General features: G+C 59.5%; 1 protein-coding gene across 1 annotated transcript; it reads left to right on the forward strand.

Moving 5' to 3' along the window:
• Nucleotides 1-7,600: 7,600 nt before the first annotated feature.
• On the forward strand, nt 7,601-15,970 carry LOC113594204 (NUT family member 2G). Its single transcript, XM_053205378.1, has 7 exons — nt 7,601-8,795; nt 10,737-11,454; nt 11,945-12,073; nt 12,416-12,555; nt 13,000-13,286; nt 14,602-14,718; nt 15,091-15,970. Exons 1-7 carry the CDS (start codon nt 8,780-8,782, stop codon nt 15,844-15,846), a joined length of 2,163 nt encoding a protein of 720 aa, XP_053061353.1. The 5' UTR covers nt 7,601-8,779; the 3' UTR covers nt 15,847-15,970.
• The last annotated feature ends 609 nt before the right edge of the window (nt 15,971-16,579 follow it).

The raw sequence follows: 16,579 nt of genomic DNA on the forward strand, positions 1-16,579 counted from the left end.
TATTCACAACACCGATGCGCACTTACACAATTTCCACCACCTTGAAGACACTCACACACTCAGAATCTACATATAGAAACTGCGATGGGGATGAGTTTGGTGACAATGGCAAGTATCACCTGCACCTCTTTTCAGGGAAGGCCCTGTGTCCCCCGCTGGCAAGGGTGCCTTCGGGAGGCAGTGTCGACTCCCGGCTCCTTCAGGGACTGCCCAGCTACACACGGTGGCCTCACCACGGGGCATCCCTTTCCAGGAAGGCATATGTCCCACGGGTTGATGGCGGCCTGGCCGGATTCCTCCAACTGAGGACAGACAGCTCTGAAAGAGAGTTCAGTGGGGGAAGCACAGGCTGTGCTGGAGTCTGGGGGAGACATCAATGGGTCCAATCCTGCTTTCTGTTTCTTCCCTCACAGGTGCTGCTTAGTAAACATCCTGTTCCCTAAACTCCGTGTTCAGGTCTGTTTTCTGAAGAATCCAAGCTACAAGAAGTATTTACCAAGCACGGTAAAGACTCCGCTTCTGGCTCTTACTTTCCAGTGGAGAAAACAGATGGTAAACACAGAGCTGCATCACGGACACGGACACACTCACACACGCACAGCATTAGCCAATGTCCAGTCAGCACTTTGACCAAAAACTCTGATCTCTGCACATGGCAGGAGGAGAGGCTACAAGCACCGATCTACAACTTATTAAAAACCGGTTACTGTTTCTAATTTTGTTTCTGGGGCGCTCCCAAGGAAGAGGCCTTGAGCTTCCTTAAACGCTGCATTTCTAACCAGGGTGCACCATGGACACGTTTGTCGTTTAAAGCGTGAGTGAGCCTCGGGAAGGAGCTAGACCGCTGACCTCCAAGCTGACATTCTCTCAGGGTCCCTAACCAGGAGCAGCCACAGGAGCAGGGTCTGGCGGAGGGATGAGGGTGGCAGAATTCATCTCCTGACTTGCTCCCTCCTCCTCTCCCAGCAGAGGCAAAGCCTGCCTCCAGCCCCGGCCTGATTCCCATCCTCTCCCTGCTCTGTTCCTAGTCCCACTGACCCCGCTCTGCTTTTCCCAGTCTCTGCAGGCTGTAAGCCCTTGGGCGCGCAGCTCCTACAGCAGACATCAGAGCAGCCTCCTTTCTGGAGCCACCTTTTGGGTGTCCTCAGACCCACGCCTGTGTTGCTGCAGGGCTCCTGAGCCCCCAAAGCCCAGTGTGGATGAGAGCGTTCAGCTCCTTTATCCCCACCAACTGCTGCGAAGTAGAAGGGGTGGAGCTCCTAATGGCCTGGCCAAAGGGGCCGCTCCGTGCGGAACAGAGGATCCCTTCTGCCCAGGGAGAGACGGGGGAACACAGGGTACGTGCCGCAACGTACACTCCAAAACACCAGTGGCCCCAGAACAACCAGCTGTGATCGGCCTCAGCCATTCCAGACATTTCCGTCCATTCCACGAGAGTGGGGCGTTTTCAGTGCTGGTCTGGGATATCGAGACACTCCTGCTCTTCTCCCCTAAAGCTCAGGGTCTACATCTTCCCATATCAAAAACAAAACAAAGAAACCCAAGAACGTCTACCTTGCATGTGTTACATCGTGTTCTTTTTAGAACATAAAATGTTTTAAAATACAAAAAACTGGCAAAGGTCCATTTTGCCAACAAAACACAACGCAATTAACATACCGTACTGTCCCTTTATTGGGGATAGGTTACAAAGGAGGCAGTGAGAGCCACTAGGAATCCGCTAGTGCTAAGAGAGGTGGTATTGGGGCATTCAAGAAGGTGACGTCGGCACCTTTTGCTGGAGGGAGATCCACCATGAGGGAGAAAAGGCCAGTGGGAGACTCCCCATAAGGAAGGCCCAGAAAGGCTTGGGTGGGTCCAAGGGAGAGGGGAGGCAGGAGGCAGCTGTGTATGTGGTCAGCTGGTGGCCATATTGATCGAACCCTCTGGTGGGTCTGCAGGTCCATGTGGACTGAGAAAAGAGCATCAGGTCATCCCATCAGAGAAACATGAAGCTGAGATAAGCTTCCCAGGACTAGGAGCATCCTGAACCTTCAAAAAGAAGAGAGAGCATACCTATAGGGTTCTGGAACATCACAGCCATACCTACCCAGAGCACAACATCCCAGTCTCTCCGGGTCTCAGCCCCCAGCCCTTCTGCAGGGACAAAGCCTCCCAACTCCAGCCTTGTCAGTTCACTGACCCCGCCCCTCAGAGGTCCTGCCGAGCACGGAGGACTCAGGCTTCCACTGAGATGAGCTGGTTGAGAACTAGTGACATGGCTGAGCAGCATGATCACCAAAATCCCCCACCACCTGGGGCTGCTGCACTCCCAGATACAGGTTTCTACAGCCCGTCACCACCTGGAACCCCCGTGGAGGGTGTCCTTGCCTCCCAGCCATGCCCCAGAAGAGACAGCAGTGCCCGTAGCTGCCCGGCTGACTTGCAGGGGTTGCCCGGGAGAGCAGACCTTCCGACCTCCCGTCCAGGAATCCCCATCACACCAACAACACACTGGTGAAGGTTCTGCACCGACAGCCATCGATGCCCACCAGGCCATCCCACTTGGGACCCAGATGCCAGGACCGCAGGTGCTGAAGGAGTCTCCACCCACCTAACAGACACCCCCAACCTATCTGCACATCACCAATGTTTACAGGGATGCTTCGGCCCTAACCAGTGGGCCAACCTGATTAGGAGTGACGCAGCGGTTCAGAATGACCAGGCTCGGTGCACACACACAAGGGCCCAGAGCTCCGGAAGCTCCACTCACAATTCACAGAGTCACCGCCCCCCCCATACACCCAAGGATGCCCGAATATGCTTGCTTCACCCATCCATCCATCCACACAGACCGGTGGTGTGCTCCTAAATGCTCAAGAAAATGCTCCCGGAGAAAGGAGGGAAAGGCTTCCTTTGTGGCTTTTACCTAGCATTCGCAGCTTGACTCCTTCAAGCGACCCGCCTGCTGACACTAAACACAGAACGAGGAACAGATGCGCACCACTCACCATCCCGAGTCGGCACAAGTCACTTCCAGCACACCCCAACACTTCACACAAGCCCACGTCACGACGGCACATCAAACACCCCCCCCACCCCCGACGCCAGGAACGAGTCACGGACTTGCCCTCTACACACCAACACACACACACAGCTCCACTATCCAAAGAAATGCCCTTGGAATGCTCCTAAAGCCTTCACGCCTTGCGAACAACTTGGGTAATTCCTGTAGCTGGAGAGGGATAGATACACGGCTGCCGACAATCAGGAAAAGAAACTCAACCATGAACCACGTGGTCCTCCGACGCTGTCCGAATAACACACAGCACGCCACACACCGAAACTAACACACGCAGGCGCCGGTCCAAACCCTGCCCCCTTGCACATGCGCCTAATCCTTCCACGTCTGCCGCGACTCGCACCAGCCCCCGAGTCAGAGGGGGAAACAATCGCACGTGCCACGTTCCCCAAAGTCCCGACAGCTAGCCGCCGACTCCCCGAGGAGCTAGGCACTCCCGGTCCACACACGCCTCTCCGCCCGCGCTCACACACGGGCTTGGCCCCTTCATCACAAACGCCCCGAGACCGCACTACCCCACACGTGCGAACACACGTGCCACACTCCCAGCGGACAAGCTCCTGCGGCCCCACCTGTGCTCCGCTGGCCTGGCGGCCCCGCGCCCTCGGAGGGGAACCGCGACGGCCCCTCGTCCCCCGCCCCCCGCCCCCTCCAGGCCCCCGACGCACGCCCGCCGGGACCCCGCTGCCGACGCCGACACGCCCAAGAACCCGCTTCAGAACCGCCGGGTCGGGACGCCGGGGTGCAGACCCCAGACCCGCCGCCGCCGCCGCCGCCTGGGACCAAGGTGCCCACGCCGACACGCCCGAGAACCCGCCTCAGAACCACTGGGTCGAGACGCCGAGGCAAAGACCCCAGACCCACTGGCCGTCCGGGACCTCGGTGCCGACGCTGACACGCCCAAGAACCCGCTTCAGAACCGCTGGGTCGAGAGGTCGAGGCGCAGACCCCAGACCCAACGCCGCCCGGGACCCCGCTGCCGACGCCGACACGCCCAAGAACCCGCTTCAGAACCGCCGGGTCGGGACGCCGGGGTGCAGACCCCAGACCCGCCGCCGCCGCCTGGGACCAAGGTGCCCACGCCGACACGCCCAAGAACCCGCTTCAGAACCGCCGAGTCGGGACGCCGAGGCGAAGACCCCAGACCCAACGCCGCCCGGGAACCCGCTGCCCACGCCGACACGCCCAAGAACCCGCTTCAGAACCGCTGGGTCGAGAGGTCGAGACGAAGACCCCAGACGTACAGCCGCCCCGGACCCCGCTGCCGACGCCGACTCCCAAGAACCGGTCTCAGCCCCGCACGGTCCACACCCGCACACCGCCCGAAACACTCGCGCGTCAGCTCACCGTCGCGGCGGCGGTCGCCGAGCGTCCACGCGGCCGGTTGCTACGTGACACGCGCGCGCACAAGCTAAGGCCTTACCACGGCGACCGCGGCTACGCCTGAGCGACTAACGGCGCGGGACCCGGGCCTCGACTTGACGTCACGGTGGCACGAGGCCGCCAGGCAGGGGGCAGGGCACCGCCTCCAGCCGGGAGGGCCGTTGAGCCCCGCCCCCACGCACGCGCGCGCGCTCCCCGGCGCACCGCCTCAACGGACGCGGCGGGCCCTGGGGGGCGGGTCCAGGAGCGCTGCAGCCCCGCCCCCCTGGGCGTGCGCGGGCGGGCAAAGGACACGCAGGGACGCGCCTGGAGGTCCCTGCGGGCTAGGGCGCCAGGGGACCCTCTCGCGCTGGGAAGCCACTCGGGCGGCTCTAGCTCGGACGGGACGGAGTCTTTATGGCCGTCCAGCCTCGGAGCCGGCGCCTGTGAAGCCAGCACTGGCGATTGTAACACCGCACACGTGCGCTCCGCGCCCTCTGACGCGGCCTTCCCACCGAGTTAGGGACCAGGTGCACCTGCAGCCCCACGGCCTCCGGTGGGGCCACGGCCGCCCTCGGCCGGGACCGCCCGTCCCTCTGCTCGTCCCCGCCTTTCCACAAGTGCTGTGCCCCTTGGACGCCCGAGCCCGAAGGTTCCATGAAGGAACAGATCAGGCGGAGAATGCAGACCTGGGGAACACTCCAAGGGCCCCCTCCCTCCCCGCCTCCTCTCCCAGAGTTTCCCCGAACACACTGCCTGTGCCAGGTTAGGTTCCTTAGGGTAGCTGCTGATACACGGGGCTGCTCAGTACGTGTGATGCACGGACGTCTCCTTACAGGCTTGTGCTCTGCCTCTGATCCTGCTGGACAGATGCAGTCACACAGGTGGGCTGGGAAGGATTTGCCCTCCCCTCCCTCCTTTTCAAAACAGCGAAGAATTTCAACTGATTTTTTTAAAAAGACTCAACTTCTTGACCAGATTTTGTAATATTCTTGGGAGAAGCTTCAACCTCCACAACCTCCTTGTGGCCAATGGCCACCTTCGTGCTATTTCTCAGCCACAGCAGAACGATGAAACCTGGCACCGCACACCTCCAAGTCCACGGGCTGCAGACTCCAAGATCACACAAGCATGATATCCCCCACTCTGCTAATGTCCTTGCTTGTGTGGAAGGCCATCCCTCTTCTGAGGCCTGTGATCCGTGTCCAGAGATGGGTTTGTCTCAGAAGTTAATGCAGGAACGGCCAGAGATCAGGGTCTAAAGGAATGCTCTTACTCCCTCCTAGGACCAGTCTTCCCAAGTTACATTTGGGCTAATTTGATGCCATCTGCTTCTGGACTCTAGATTTCGAAGTGTTCGAAAATGATTGCAGAATGGGGACCAGAGAAGTTTTCTGCAGTGTCATCTTTTATCAGTGGCCCTGACAAGGGTCACTCAAGTCCTACCTCTGAGCCATGAGTGAGAATCTTAGCAATAATTGGTTGACTGACTGGACAAAGGGAGCAAACAAGAAGGAGCCTGCTTTCACGAGTGCCTGAGTACATTTTGCCTCAAAACTGTCTAAAACAAAGCTGTTGCTTGAAACCCATTTCAGCCTTCCCCGGATAAAAGCTCAGGCCTTGAGCAATGTCTCCAAGTTGTTCCTTTTTCAATGCCCAGCAGGGATGTTTGCAATAAAGTTCACTATGATTTGCTTGAGTGGCTCTCAGCTCATCTCCCCAGCTCCCGTGCAGGAAGCGTGCTCAGAGCAGCTGCCAGAGAGAACACAAAGATGGGTGCCTGTGGAGAGTCCCTTCCACACTGCAGAGTGGGAGAGGCCTGGGGAATGTCCTGAAGGGCTGCACCGTGGAGCTCACCTGCTTTGGGTGGCTGGCCCTACACTCCAGAAGTGCTAATATAAATAATCCCTGGGCCCTGTCAGGGTGGGAGTTGGGAGAAAACTTAGAAACCGTGTGGAGATTGCAGAGGAATTGGGAAATGACTCTCTTACATGACTATAGTACGGAGCAGGGGGAGGGGAGGAACTCCAGGTCCCGAACTCAAAGTCCAGTGCCTTTCCGCATCAGGGTGTCCACTGTTCAGTTTCCACACAGTGGTGGCCTTTGGAGTCAACTTTTCCTCAAGGGGGCAAGGAATTGTTTCGGTGCCTTAACCAGGAGTCTTTTTCAGTGTATGGTCAGTGTGGAGCCATCCTTCTAAACCTCCCTTTCCTTCCCCAACACCCTGCCATCCTAGGAGCTGTACTGCTATGATAGCAGGGGTGAAGCAGGTCTCCCAAGAGATGGGTGGCAACCACTGAGGTTCTTAACCCTCGTCACCCTTGGCCAATTTCCTAACAGTCCTCTCTTCTGACGACACAAAACCCCAATGCTCTTTCATATCATTTTGAACCTTCCCAGTAAACTGATGTTGATGTGCAATATGAAAAGAAGAATCAAGCAAGACTTTAAAGAGGTGCTCCCATGATTCTCGTGCAGATGGGGCCACATGCCCTGATGAGCATGGATTCCAAAGAACAAGGGTCTCTCATGCAGACAGGAAATACACAAGCCCGTGAGCAGGGCTTCCAGGCTAGCATTGGCCAATTAGAACTTAGAGGAAGCTGGTTGTGTGAATGGGGGTTGGACGTCAGTGGATAGATGGCAGGTGCACATCCATTTCATGGGGATTGATTTTAACCCCTAGGAAAACCAGGACTGTAGGATGTTAGGGAGGGGAAGGTTTCCTATCCCTTACTTCTGTCCTTAGTCCCCTTAATTCCAGATACTCAATTCTGTATATTTGGCGCCTCCAAATTCCATATCACCCAAAGAGCCTATAGACACCGTGTGTGTGTGTGTGTGTGTGTGTGTGTGTGTTCGTGTGCACGTGCGTGCGCAGGCAAATGATTTTGTGGGTGAGCCAAGATAGCACTTTTTTTTTTCAAAGTAGCACCCTTGAGTCTCCTAATCCAAGTTCTCTTTCTCACAGGGTGACTAATATTGGCTGAATATATTACACTGTTTGGGTGGAGATGCCATATAAAGTACAGAACCCCAGCTAAATGCAAAATTGAAATCAACTGGGAACAAATTTCCATTAAAAGTTATATCCAAAATATTGCATGGGACACAATTATTCTAGAAGCTGATCCCTATTATCTGAAATTCTAACTCAGTTCAGCATCCGTTATTTCATATGCTAAATCCAGCCACCCTATTCTACAGGGTCCTTGAAATGTAAAGGACTGTAGAACTCCATGTTCCCAGAATCCAGTCTCCAGAAATAAGGACAGGAGCCACAGTATCAGCATAAAGTCAATCACTGGGCACACTCACACCTATTTTGGAATATGTGTCAACTTTTAGCCACAGAAAAAAATACAAGCATTTTTTGAAAATGAAAATAGCTCACATGTACTTTTAGTTGCATAATCTGTCTCTCTGAAGATTTGAACGTCACAGATAACACTGGTTTCCTGCGAGAAAGGGGCTTGGTGCCCAGGAGTAAGAGGTGGGAGGAAGAGTCATCACTGCATATTCCTTTATGTCCTTCGACATTGAACCACACAAAGCTATTGATTCTTTGAGATATTCCACTAAAAGAAGGAAAAATGTTAGCAGTCAATGTTGAATGACAGCACAGGATGCTGGGAAACAAAAAGTAGTGATTTCTGGTCCTGCATGTGTAGGCTGCACGACCACTGTCTGATAGGCTGGGGCTTTCCAGCAGAGGAGAGCATTAGTAAGCCTCGTCCTGCTTGAGTCTGAGCAGCTTCCAGCAGCGGAGGGCGGCAAGGACAGAAGGACCCGTGTGCAAGCAAGCACGCAGGATCTGCTGAGATCTGCTAATTTGGAACCTCAGTTCCATGTGGTCTTCAGGACCCATGTGTTCATCAGAATACATGTTCTGAATCTTGTTCAGAAAGTCCGGCCTCGGTTGAAGTGAGTCAAGAGCCAGGTGGGAAGCAGAGCGGGTTGAGGGACACAAACTCGGCCAATGGATGAAAACGGAAGCAAAGGACCACCGAGTAACACCTCGGTGCTCGGAATCTGAACAACTTGTATAAATTGCCTCCAAAGGCACACAGCAATTGTGTTTCCCCTGTGTCATTTGAGAGGGACTTGTGGCCCTTGCCTACCTGCCAGAGCCCTCAGGGAATGTCTCCCCACCCCCACCCAGGGCCCTGGCCCTCGGCCCCTCCCCCGCTGCAGAATGTCAGGAGCCCTACATTCTGTCCCTGTTTACATTCAAACTTTTCCCTCCTTAATTGGATCTTGAGCATCTGCTGGAGCAGGTCGCTGTCTGGGACGTGGACTCGACGTTTCTCATTGTGGTGGCTGTAGGACACAGTGGTCCCTGCCAAGCCTGCGGGGATGGCCTCAGAAGGAGGTAAGCCTGTGGGTTGGGCAGGTGTGTCCGCGTGCCTGCCATCCCTCAAATCCGTGGGATTCAAATGCGACACTTGGACAGGGGCACATGGGGGTGGGGGTGGGGGTTGAGTAGAGAAAGAGGGTGGGGGCCAAGGACAACTCATCTGGGAGGCTGGGAGCCCGTGGAAACCTGCAAGGACCCTGGGGAGGAGGGCGGGTCGAGACCTCGTAGGGGAAATGCCCTGGGCGTGGAGAACGGATGGAGGCAGGCACACTGCGTGTCTCTGGAGTCACACACCACTTTGACAGTTTGTAGAGAGGTGGCACCGTGTCGTGGTGGTGGCACAGGCAGGCTCCCAGGGAAAGGACAGCCGGGTGTGGTATTCCTCAGACACCTGGACCTCCCCCACCATACCCTCCAAGGGACTTGACTGCAGATTCTGGGTCTCCATAGTGCCTGATAGGGATGTGGGGGGAGATGGTCTGAGCCAGGACGTGGTTCAGTGGGGCGGTCTTATGGCCAATGTCCTCCCCGGGAGCGGGGCTGGAAGTTCCTCTAACACCCCCGGCCCAGGACTTCCACTCCTTCCAGCCCAGAGCTGACTTCTCCCCAGCCCAGGTGACCCTTTTCGTAGATTCAGCAGGGACAGGGCATCAGGTGGCCTCAACCAAGGTAAGCCTTGGGTTCCTCAGCTGTTCTGGGTCCCTCTTCCTCTTGAGGACGCGCGGTCCCTCCACCTGCTTCATCTTGTCCAGTGTTTCCTGGCCAACCCTCAACCCTGGGAGCCACCTTTGAGATGAAGGGTCTGCTTGTATTCCACGTCCCTGTGCCGTGGATGGGAAACAGAGTGTAGTGTGGTTGGGTGTCCCAAGCAGCATCTGTGAAAGCTGAGTCCTCCTTACAGGGGGTAGGAGGGGAGCCTGGACGGGAGGACCATCTTCTATGGTTGTATGACATGTCGTGGGACACCTGTTGATCAGTTAGATGTGCAGGTGTGTCCCTTGTCCTCCCAACGAGGACCTGCATGGGTTCTTGGTGAACAGGCACGGGATCCAGCCCCTTTTCCTTCTGGCACTGGGCTCATGCTGGGCTCCTCGTGTGTCCTCACCTTCACTGTTGGAGCTGGAAGGGGAAGACCACAGAAGCCTGCATTCCCACAACCAGTCCCACGTGACCCAGCTCCAGAGTCCCCCCACCCCAACAGCCCCGCTGCCCCCTCTGCATTGCCCTTTGCTAATCTTCTGTAGCCACCGTGGGCTGCGAGTGACAGGAACCAGGGAACATGACGCCTGCCTCACACTCTCCCAGGATCCGAGCTGCTGAGCGGTGGCAGCACCTGGCCCGTGCTGCGTGTGGGCTGTGGGGGTTCCTAAGACGGGGTTACGTGGGGGCTCGGAGGCCGCGCTTAGAAGGAGAAAGATATTACAAGCGTTTGTTTTCTTATGTTAGGACAGGAAGAAAGGGAGGGAGTTTTACTGAGCGTCAGGCATTGGGGGTCTGAGCAGGAGAGGGGCCCAAATGGTTTAGACGCTGCCCGTTCACAAAGGCCCTTCAGGTGACTCGGACGTACCTGGGAGCAGAACCCAAGCCGCCTGGGAGCCGGCCGAGGGCATTTCCCACAGGGCAGATGTCCACCCAGCCCCTCGTCCAGGAGGACAGCCCGTGAGGATGGAGGGTGGTGTCTGGGGTCCTGGGGAGGTTCCCAGAGTCAGTGCTGGCCAAGGCTGCCTCTTCCAGGCAGGCAGGCTGTCTTGTTGAGAAGGGCGGGGACAGGAATTGTCGTCCGGAGGCCAGAGCACGGAAATCACTCCAGGACACTTGCAAACCGCACCTTTTCCTGTAAGTGTCCCTCGGGTGTCGCGATTCCCCACTCCGCTCCCTAGTGAGCAAAGGGGCCCAGGATCCTGCGTCCTGGCTGCGATTCTCAGACTCGATCCGGCCCTTCCCTTCTGTCCACAGCATCTCCAGTGCTGGGACCGCATGTGGCCATGGACCCGGAGGCCTCCGTGTCTTCTTTGACGGCACAGCCGTTTCCCCCACCTGCTGCTGGCGCCTCGCACTGGTCACCCCGGGGGCAGCACTCGCCGCCCCACGTGACCCCGCCATTCACGCCTGGCAGCCCCGTGGTGCTGCCCACTTTCTGCAGGACACCGCTGGTGGCAGGAGATGCCGTCCATGGCCCGGGTGGGACCCGGGCCTGTAACGTCATCGTCCAGGTCAGGTCAGAGTGGGGGCCCGCAGATGCCCCCCAGACTCAGACCGTCGTCCTCACCCAGGCCCCCGCTCACTGGAGTCCTCCCGGGGCCCTCTGTGGGGGTGCTGCATGCCCCACACCCCTGTTCCTGGCAACGTCGGCAGCGGGGAGCCCCGTGTCCGCCCCAGCCGTCGGGGGCACCTGGGCCGGCAAGGGAGGCTCCACCCCAGACCTTCGACCTCAGGCTCCCCCCCCGGCTGTCCGGCGGGCCCCCATGGTGCCCCCGGGGACCGCAGGGCCGCAGCCCCCCGCAGCTGCCAGGGAGGGCAGCCTGGCCAGCGGCCCCGCCAAGGCCTCGCCCGCGGACTCCTGTAGCCCCAAGAGTGTGTACGAGAACTTCCGGCGCTGGCAGTGCTTCAAGGTCCTGGCCCGCAGGCACCTCCCGCAGAGCCCCGACGCCGAAGCCCTCTCCTGCTTTCTCATGTGAGCGCCTTCTGCCCCCCGCCGCCCTCAGCCAGGACCCTGGGGTGTGCCCAGGGCGGGGGGCCTCAGGGTGAGGAGAGGAGGGTGTGAGCCAGTGCCGCTCGGGGAAGGCAGTGCGGCGCGGGTCCTCTGGGGTCCCCCGCTGGACACGGGGTGACGGCACTTCCCGCAGGGGACCGGGGGACCGGATCACTGCCTGGCACGGCACGCTCAGTATCGTCATTATGGAACGCAGGGTCCGGGGGCAAAGAGCTCCCTGATCCAGGTGCGGGTGGGTGGTCAGCCTGGAGCCCAGGGCCCGGGCTGCCCAGTGTGAGGCAGTGACAGTGGTCGCCTGGAGGGGGCTGGTTTGCACGGCCAGACGCCGCCTGTCACCTGCCAGCACTGAGTCACGCTGGGCGGGGGACACGTGCTGCACAGGGCCGGGGTGGGGCGGGGGGGGGGGGGGGCCACCAGACCGCAGCCGCCGCCTGACCCCGAGGGCTTGCAGCCCGGTGCTTCGGTCCCTGGCCCGCCTGAAGCCCACCATGACGCTGGAGGAGGGAGTGTGGCGGGCCGTGCAGGAGTGGCAGTGCAGAAGCAACTTTGACCGGGTCATCTACTACGAGATGGCAGGAAAGTGAGTCAGGGTCCCAGCCCCAGGCCTGTGGGACCCGTGAGGCCGGGCTGAGCACAGGGTCCTCCTCACCTACCTGCCCAGGCTTCAACCCCAACCTGATCGACACCCACCCCTGCCCCCATGTGAAGGTCTCAGGATGGGGGCTGAACCTGCGACCCCGGGGAGGTGGGACCCCCTCTGTGGCCGGGCCGGGCCGGATCGGCCAGCCTGCTGCCTCCTGGGGGGCCAAACCATGGCTGCCGCTGCCGGGCACTGCCTCTTCCGGTCCCCCACGGCCTCCGCCTTTGCTGGGCTCCATGGCCGGGCCCCTCCTCAGTGTGGCCTGGGTCTCCTCACCCCCAGGTTCATGGAGTTTGAGGCAGAGGAGGAGAAACAGATTCAGAAGCTGCAGTGGGTGAAGGTGGCCCAGGGCGCATCTGCTCCAGCCCCACCCAAGCCTGGAACACAGGGGTCCCCAGCCCTGGAGGGGGGCCGGCAGCCAGGTACAGCACCCACATTCCCAAGGGAGCTGGCGGCCGAAGGCAGTGGGGCCTAGGGAAGGCCGCTGTCCCCACGTCCTGTCTCCTCCTTCACGTGGGCCTTGGTCTTTCAACCAAACCAGCCGCAGAGAGCCTGGGGTCGTAGCTGCCCTTTGTCACCGTGAGATATTGACCTGGCAAGTCCCACCTCCCTGTCAAGGGACCCAACAAAACTCTGCCTGGAAAGCGGGCTGTGGGGGGAGACCCTTGGAGAAACGGTGGGTCCTCTGTTGCTCACAGGAGACGCTATTAGATGCTCCTCCCCTCAGCTCCCCCGTCCCAGGGTGCCTGTGGCTTCAGGTGGCCCTGACCCAGCCCCCACCGACATCAGTGTCCCCCAAACCCTGCCCTCTCCACAAGCAAGCTGGAGCCCCTCTCACCTCCTCCCTCCTTCCCGCTCTGCCTCAGCCTGCATTCCCAGGAAGGCCGGCTCCAGGGCCCAGCCACCCTGCCCGCAGCCACACAGACCCCCGCAGCCCAAGGCACCCAAGGAGATCCCCTCTGAGGCTGTGAGAGAGTACGTGGACATCATGGAGGGGCTGCTGGGGCCTGCCTGCTCAGCCCCGGGGGCGCTAGCGGGTGAATGGGGACAGGACGGAGAGGAGCCACGGCAGGACGAGGACGCCATCTACCTGGACCCGGGTCTTCTCAGCTACATTGACAAGCTGTGTTCCCAGGAAGACTTCATCACCAAGGTGGGCTGGCCCACAGCCTGGCGTCTGGAAGATTCCAGGCATTGCCACTCCGACACCCGGAGTGGGACTGTGCCTAGGCCTTTGGGATCAAGCTCTGTTCCTCGTTCCTGAGCTGTGTGTGTGCAGGCATGTGTGTGTGCACGTGTGTGTACTTGGGTGCATGTGCTTACGAGCATGTGTGTACTTGTGTGTGTACGTACAAGCAAGGGTTTGTACGTGTGTGTATTTGAGTGAATGTGCTTACGTGCATGTGCGTGTGGGTACTTGTGTGCATGCATGTGTGTATACCTGTGTGCATATGCGTCCATTTATGTGTGTGCATGGGCGTGTACTTGAGTGCATGTATATACATGCAGGTGTTTGTGTGTGTACTTGTGTGAACGTGCTTACGTGCGTGTGTGTGTGCCTGCGTGTAGGGTGTATGTGTGTGTGCTCTTGTGTGCGTGTGCATACATGTATGCGTGTGCATGTGCGTGTACTTCTGTGAATGTGCTTACGTGCACGTGTGTGTGCCTTCGTGTAGCGTGCGTGTGTGTACTTGTGTGCATGTACGTACATGCAAGGGTTTGTTTGCATGTGTACTTGAGTGAATGTGCTTAGGTGGATGTGTGTGTGCCTGTGTGTGTTTGCATGTGTGTACTTGGGTGCATGAACATACATGCAAGGGTTTGTATGTCTGTGTACTTGTGTGAATGTGCTTACGTGCATGTAAGTGTGCCTGCGTGTAGGGTGCACCTGTGTGTACTTGTGTGTGTGTGTGTCCATGCATGTGTTTGTGGCTATGTGTAGTGTGCCTCTGTGGGTACTTGTGTACATGAACGTGTGTGTACTTGTGTGTGTGTGCACCTGTGCAGGTGTGGGTGAGCCTGTGTGGGTGTCTGTGTGTGGCCTGTGTGTATGTGTACGTGCGTGTCTGTGTGTGTATGCATATGTTTGTGAGGATATGTTGGTGTCTACCATTTGAATGCTTCTGTGTCTCTGTGTGGGCACATATGTGTTGGGGGTGTGTGTGCATACACATTTGTGTGGCTTTTGTATGTGCGTATGTATATATGTATGTATGTGTGTATAGGCTTTGTCTCTCTGTGTATGCATGTGTGAAACTGTGTTGTCTGCACGTGTGCCTGTGTGTGCGTGTGTGTGTGTGCGTGTGCGCCTGTCTGCGTGTGCATGCAGCCAGTGACCATGATGGTTCAAACATCCTGCCTTGTGCAGAAGGCGGGGTGGGGTTCACGTTACCACTTTCCCTGTGGGTCCTGCTTGGCTCACAGGTGCCCCCTGCCCAGGTGCCCACAGCCTGTTCCTTCTGTCCCAGGTGGAGGCAGTCATTCACCCGCGATTCCTGGCAGAACTGCTTTCTTCAGAACCACAGCTGGATCTTTTGGCCCTCGCTGAGAAATTGGAGCAGGAGGAAGGACTCTCCCTTGCAGAGGTGAGCAGGGCAAAGAGAGACGCAGGAGAGGAGCTGAGCCAGGGGAGGGAGGGGGCCCAGGTGAGCCAGGGAAGGGGGGGCACTCAGTACAAAGGCACACGTGACTCGGTCCCCCGCTCCCCTGCCTAGGAGGCATGGCACTGGGGAGGCGAGCTCCAGGAGCTCCAGGGCAGGTACTGAGCAGAGAATGCCATCTACAGGATGGGGAGCCTGGGAAGGGAGGGAGGGACTCAGGGCGATATCAGGAGAGCCAGAGGGCCTCACGGGCCACCGTCCCCTCCTCCCACCCCCACCCCCATCCCCCATGCCACCGTCCCACCTCCCCTCTCACACTCCCGTGCTGGCCAGTCACCGTCACCTCCCTCCTCCCAGCTGGTAGAGAAGAGACTGCTGGCCTTGGCGGTGGAGGACGGTGTGCCCACAACCCCGAGTCACTGTGCAGCGACACTGGGCTCCGGGCCTGAGGGTGAGGCCAGGGCCCGGCCAGGGGTCAGCCGTGAAGCCTGCCCAGCAGAGAGCGAGTGCCAGGACCTCCGGAGGCACAGCCAGGCACACGCCCACCCGTGCAGACCCAGAGCCTTTGCCGCATCTCCAGGACAACAGGAGCTGCCTGCCCTCCGGGCTGGTGGGCTCTCCTCTCCTCCCCAGGGGCCAGGGCGCACCCCTCCTCGGCCGGGCCCCAGGGATGCCCCCGTGTTCAGAGAGGCCCCCCCTGCTAGGGAGCCTGGCGGGCCAGCAGATGGGTCCAGTGAGGACGAGGAGGAGCTGCCCAGCCTGGCCTTCCTCCTGGCCTCTGGGCACAGCCTGCTGCCCTGGGGGCTGTCCCAGAGTCCTGCTCCGGCCCCGGGCCTCCCCAGCCCTGGAGGGCGCGGGCCGCGGGGAGCTCCCCAGGCCCCCGCTGCTCAGAGAATAGGCCGCAGCCCAGCCGCTCCCCCAGCTGCCAAGTCCAGAAAGCGGGCTCTGCGTGCGGGTCTGGCCGCTGCCGGGAAGACGCCCCTCCCAGGGGCCAGCCTCAGGGGCTCGGTGCGGGCCCTGGCCGTGGGGCTGCTTCGGCCCTCTCTGCCTCCAAAGAGAAGGTGTGGCTCCTTTGTCCCAGGGAGGAGGAAGAAGCAGCACTGCAGCCCGTAGGGAGCCCTGGGCCCACCCTTCAGTGCTGATCCTGGCTGGGGGGAGAGGGGGAGGGCACGACTGCGGGCGGGGTGGCAGCAGCCCCCAGGGGCGCTGCGTGTATGTGGGAATAAAGATGGTTTTGCTGGGAAATGCGTCTGGGCCGCTGCATGGAGATGCCCTGGCCGGAGGGAAGGGGTCTGGGAGGGGCCTCCAGGGGCTTGCGGTCACCATGTGCGTCCCTGAACATCCAGGGATGGGCGCCCTCTGCACCACAACCGTCTTCCAGAGTGCAGTCTGCAGTCAGCCCTGTCTTCTCCGGGAGCTGCCCTGTGCCTCCCTGCAGCGTCCAGCCATGGGGCTGAGCTGGGGCGGGGAGGGGGGGTGGGGGGGCTACATCCTCCTTGGTTCCTCCAAGGCTCTCTGTGTGGGCCTGAGGGAGGGCAGAAGGCCTGGCCTCAGGGGACAGGCTCTGGGGCTCTGGCCTCGTGGTATGAGGAGCATCTTCGAGTCCCAGTGGGACCGTTGAAATGTGAGGGATGGGGGGGGGGTCCTCTTCATCCCCGTGAGGATGGACTCGGGGAAAGCATGAGGCGGGACCCGGGGGCCACCAGCCGGGGTGTGCGTGCGCTGTCCCAGGCGGCACCTCCGGGTCGGCTCACTGGGCCTCCACAGGGAGCCTGGAGGGAGCCAGGCTTCACCGTTTTCTGAGGACCGTGGGCTCCGGGAGGCCAGGGGATGAGGGCAGTCACAG

This window comes from Acinonyx jubatus, chromosome D4 (genome assembly GCF_027475565.1).
Source record: "Acinonyx jubatus isolate Ajub_Pintada_27869175 chromosome D4, VMU_Ajub_asm_v1.0, whole genome shotgun sequence".
Classification (NCBI taxonomy): domain Eukaryota; kingdom Metazoa; phylum Chordata; class Mammalia; order Carnivora; family Felidae; genus Acinonyx; species Acinonyx jubatus.

Coding starts and splice junctions, on each gene's coding strand:
- LOC113594204 (XM_053205378.1), top strand. Junction 12,074..12,415: donor TACTACGAGATGGCAGGAAA/GTGAGTCAGGGT, acceptor CCTCACCCCCAG/GTTCATGGAGTTTGAGGCAG. Junction 13,287..14,601: donor AGGAAGACTTCATCACCAAG/GTGGGCTGGCCC, acceptor CTTCTGTCCCAG/GTGGAGGCAGTCATTCACCC.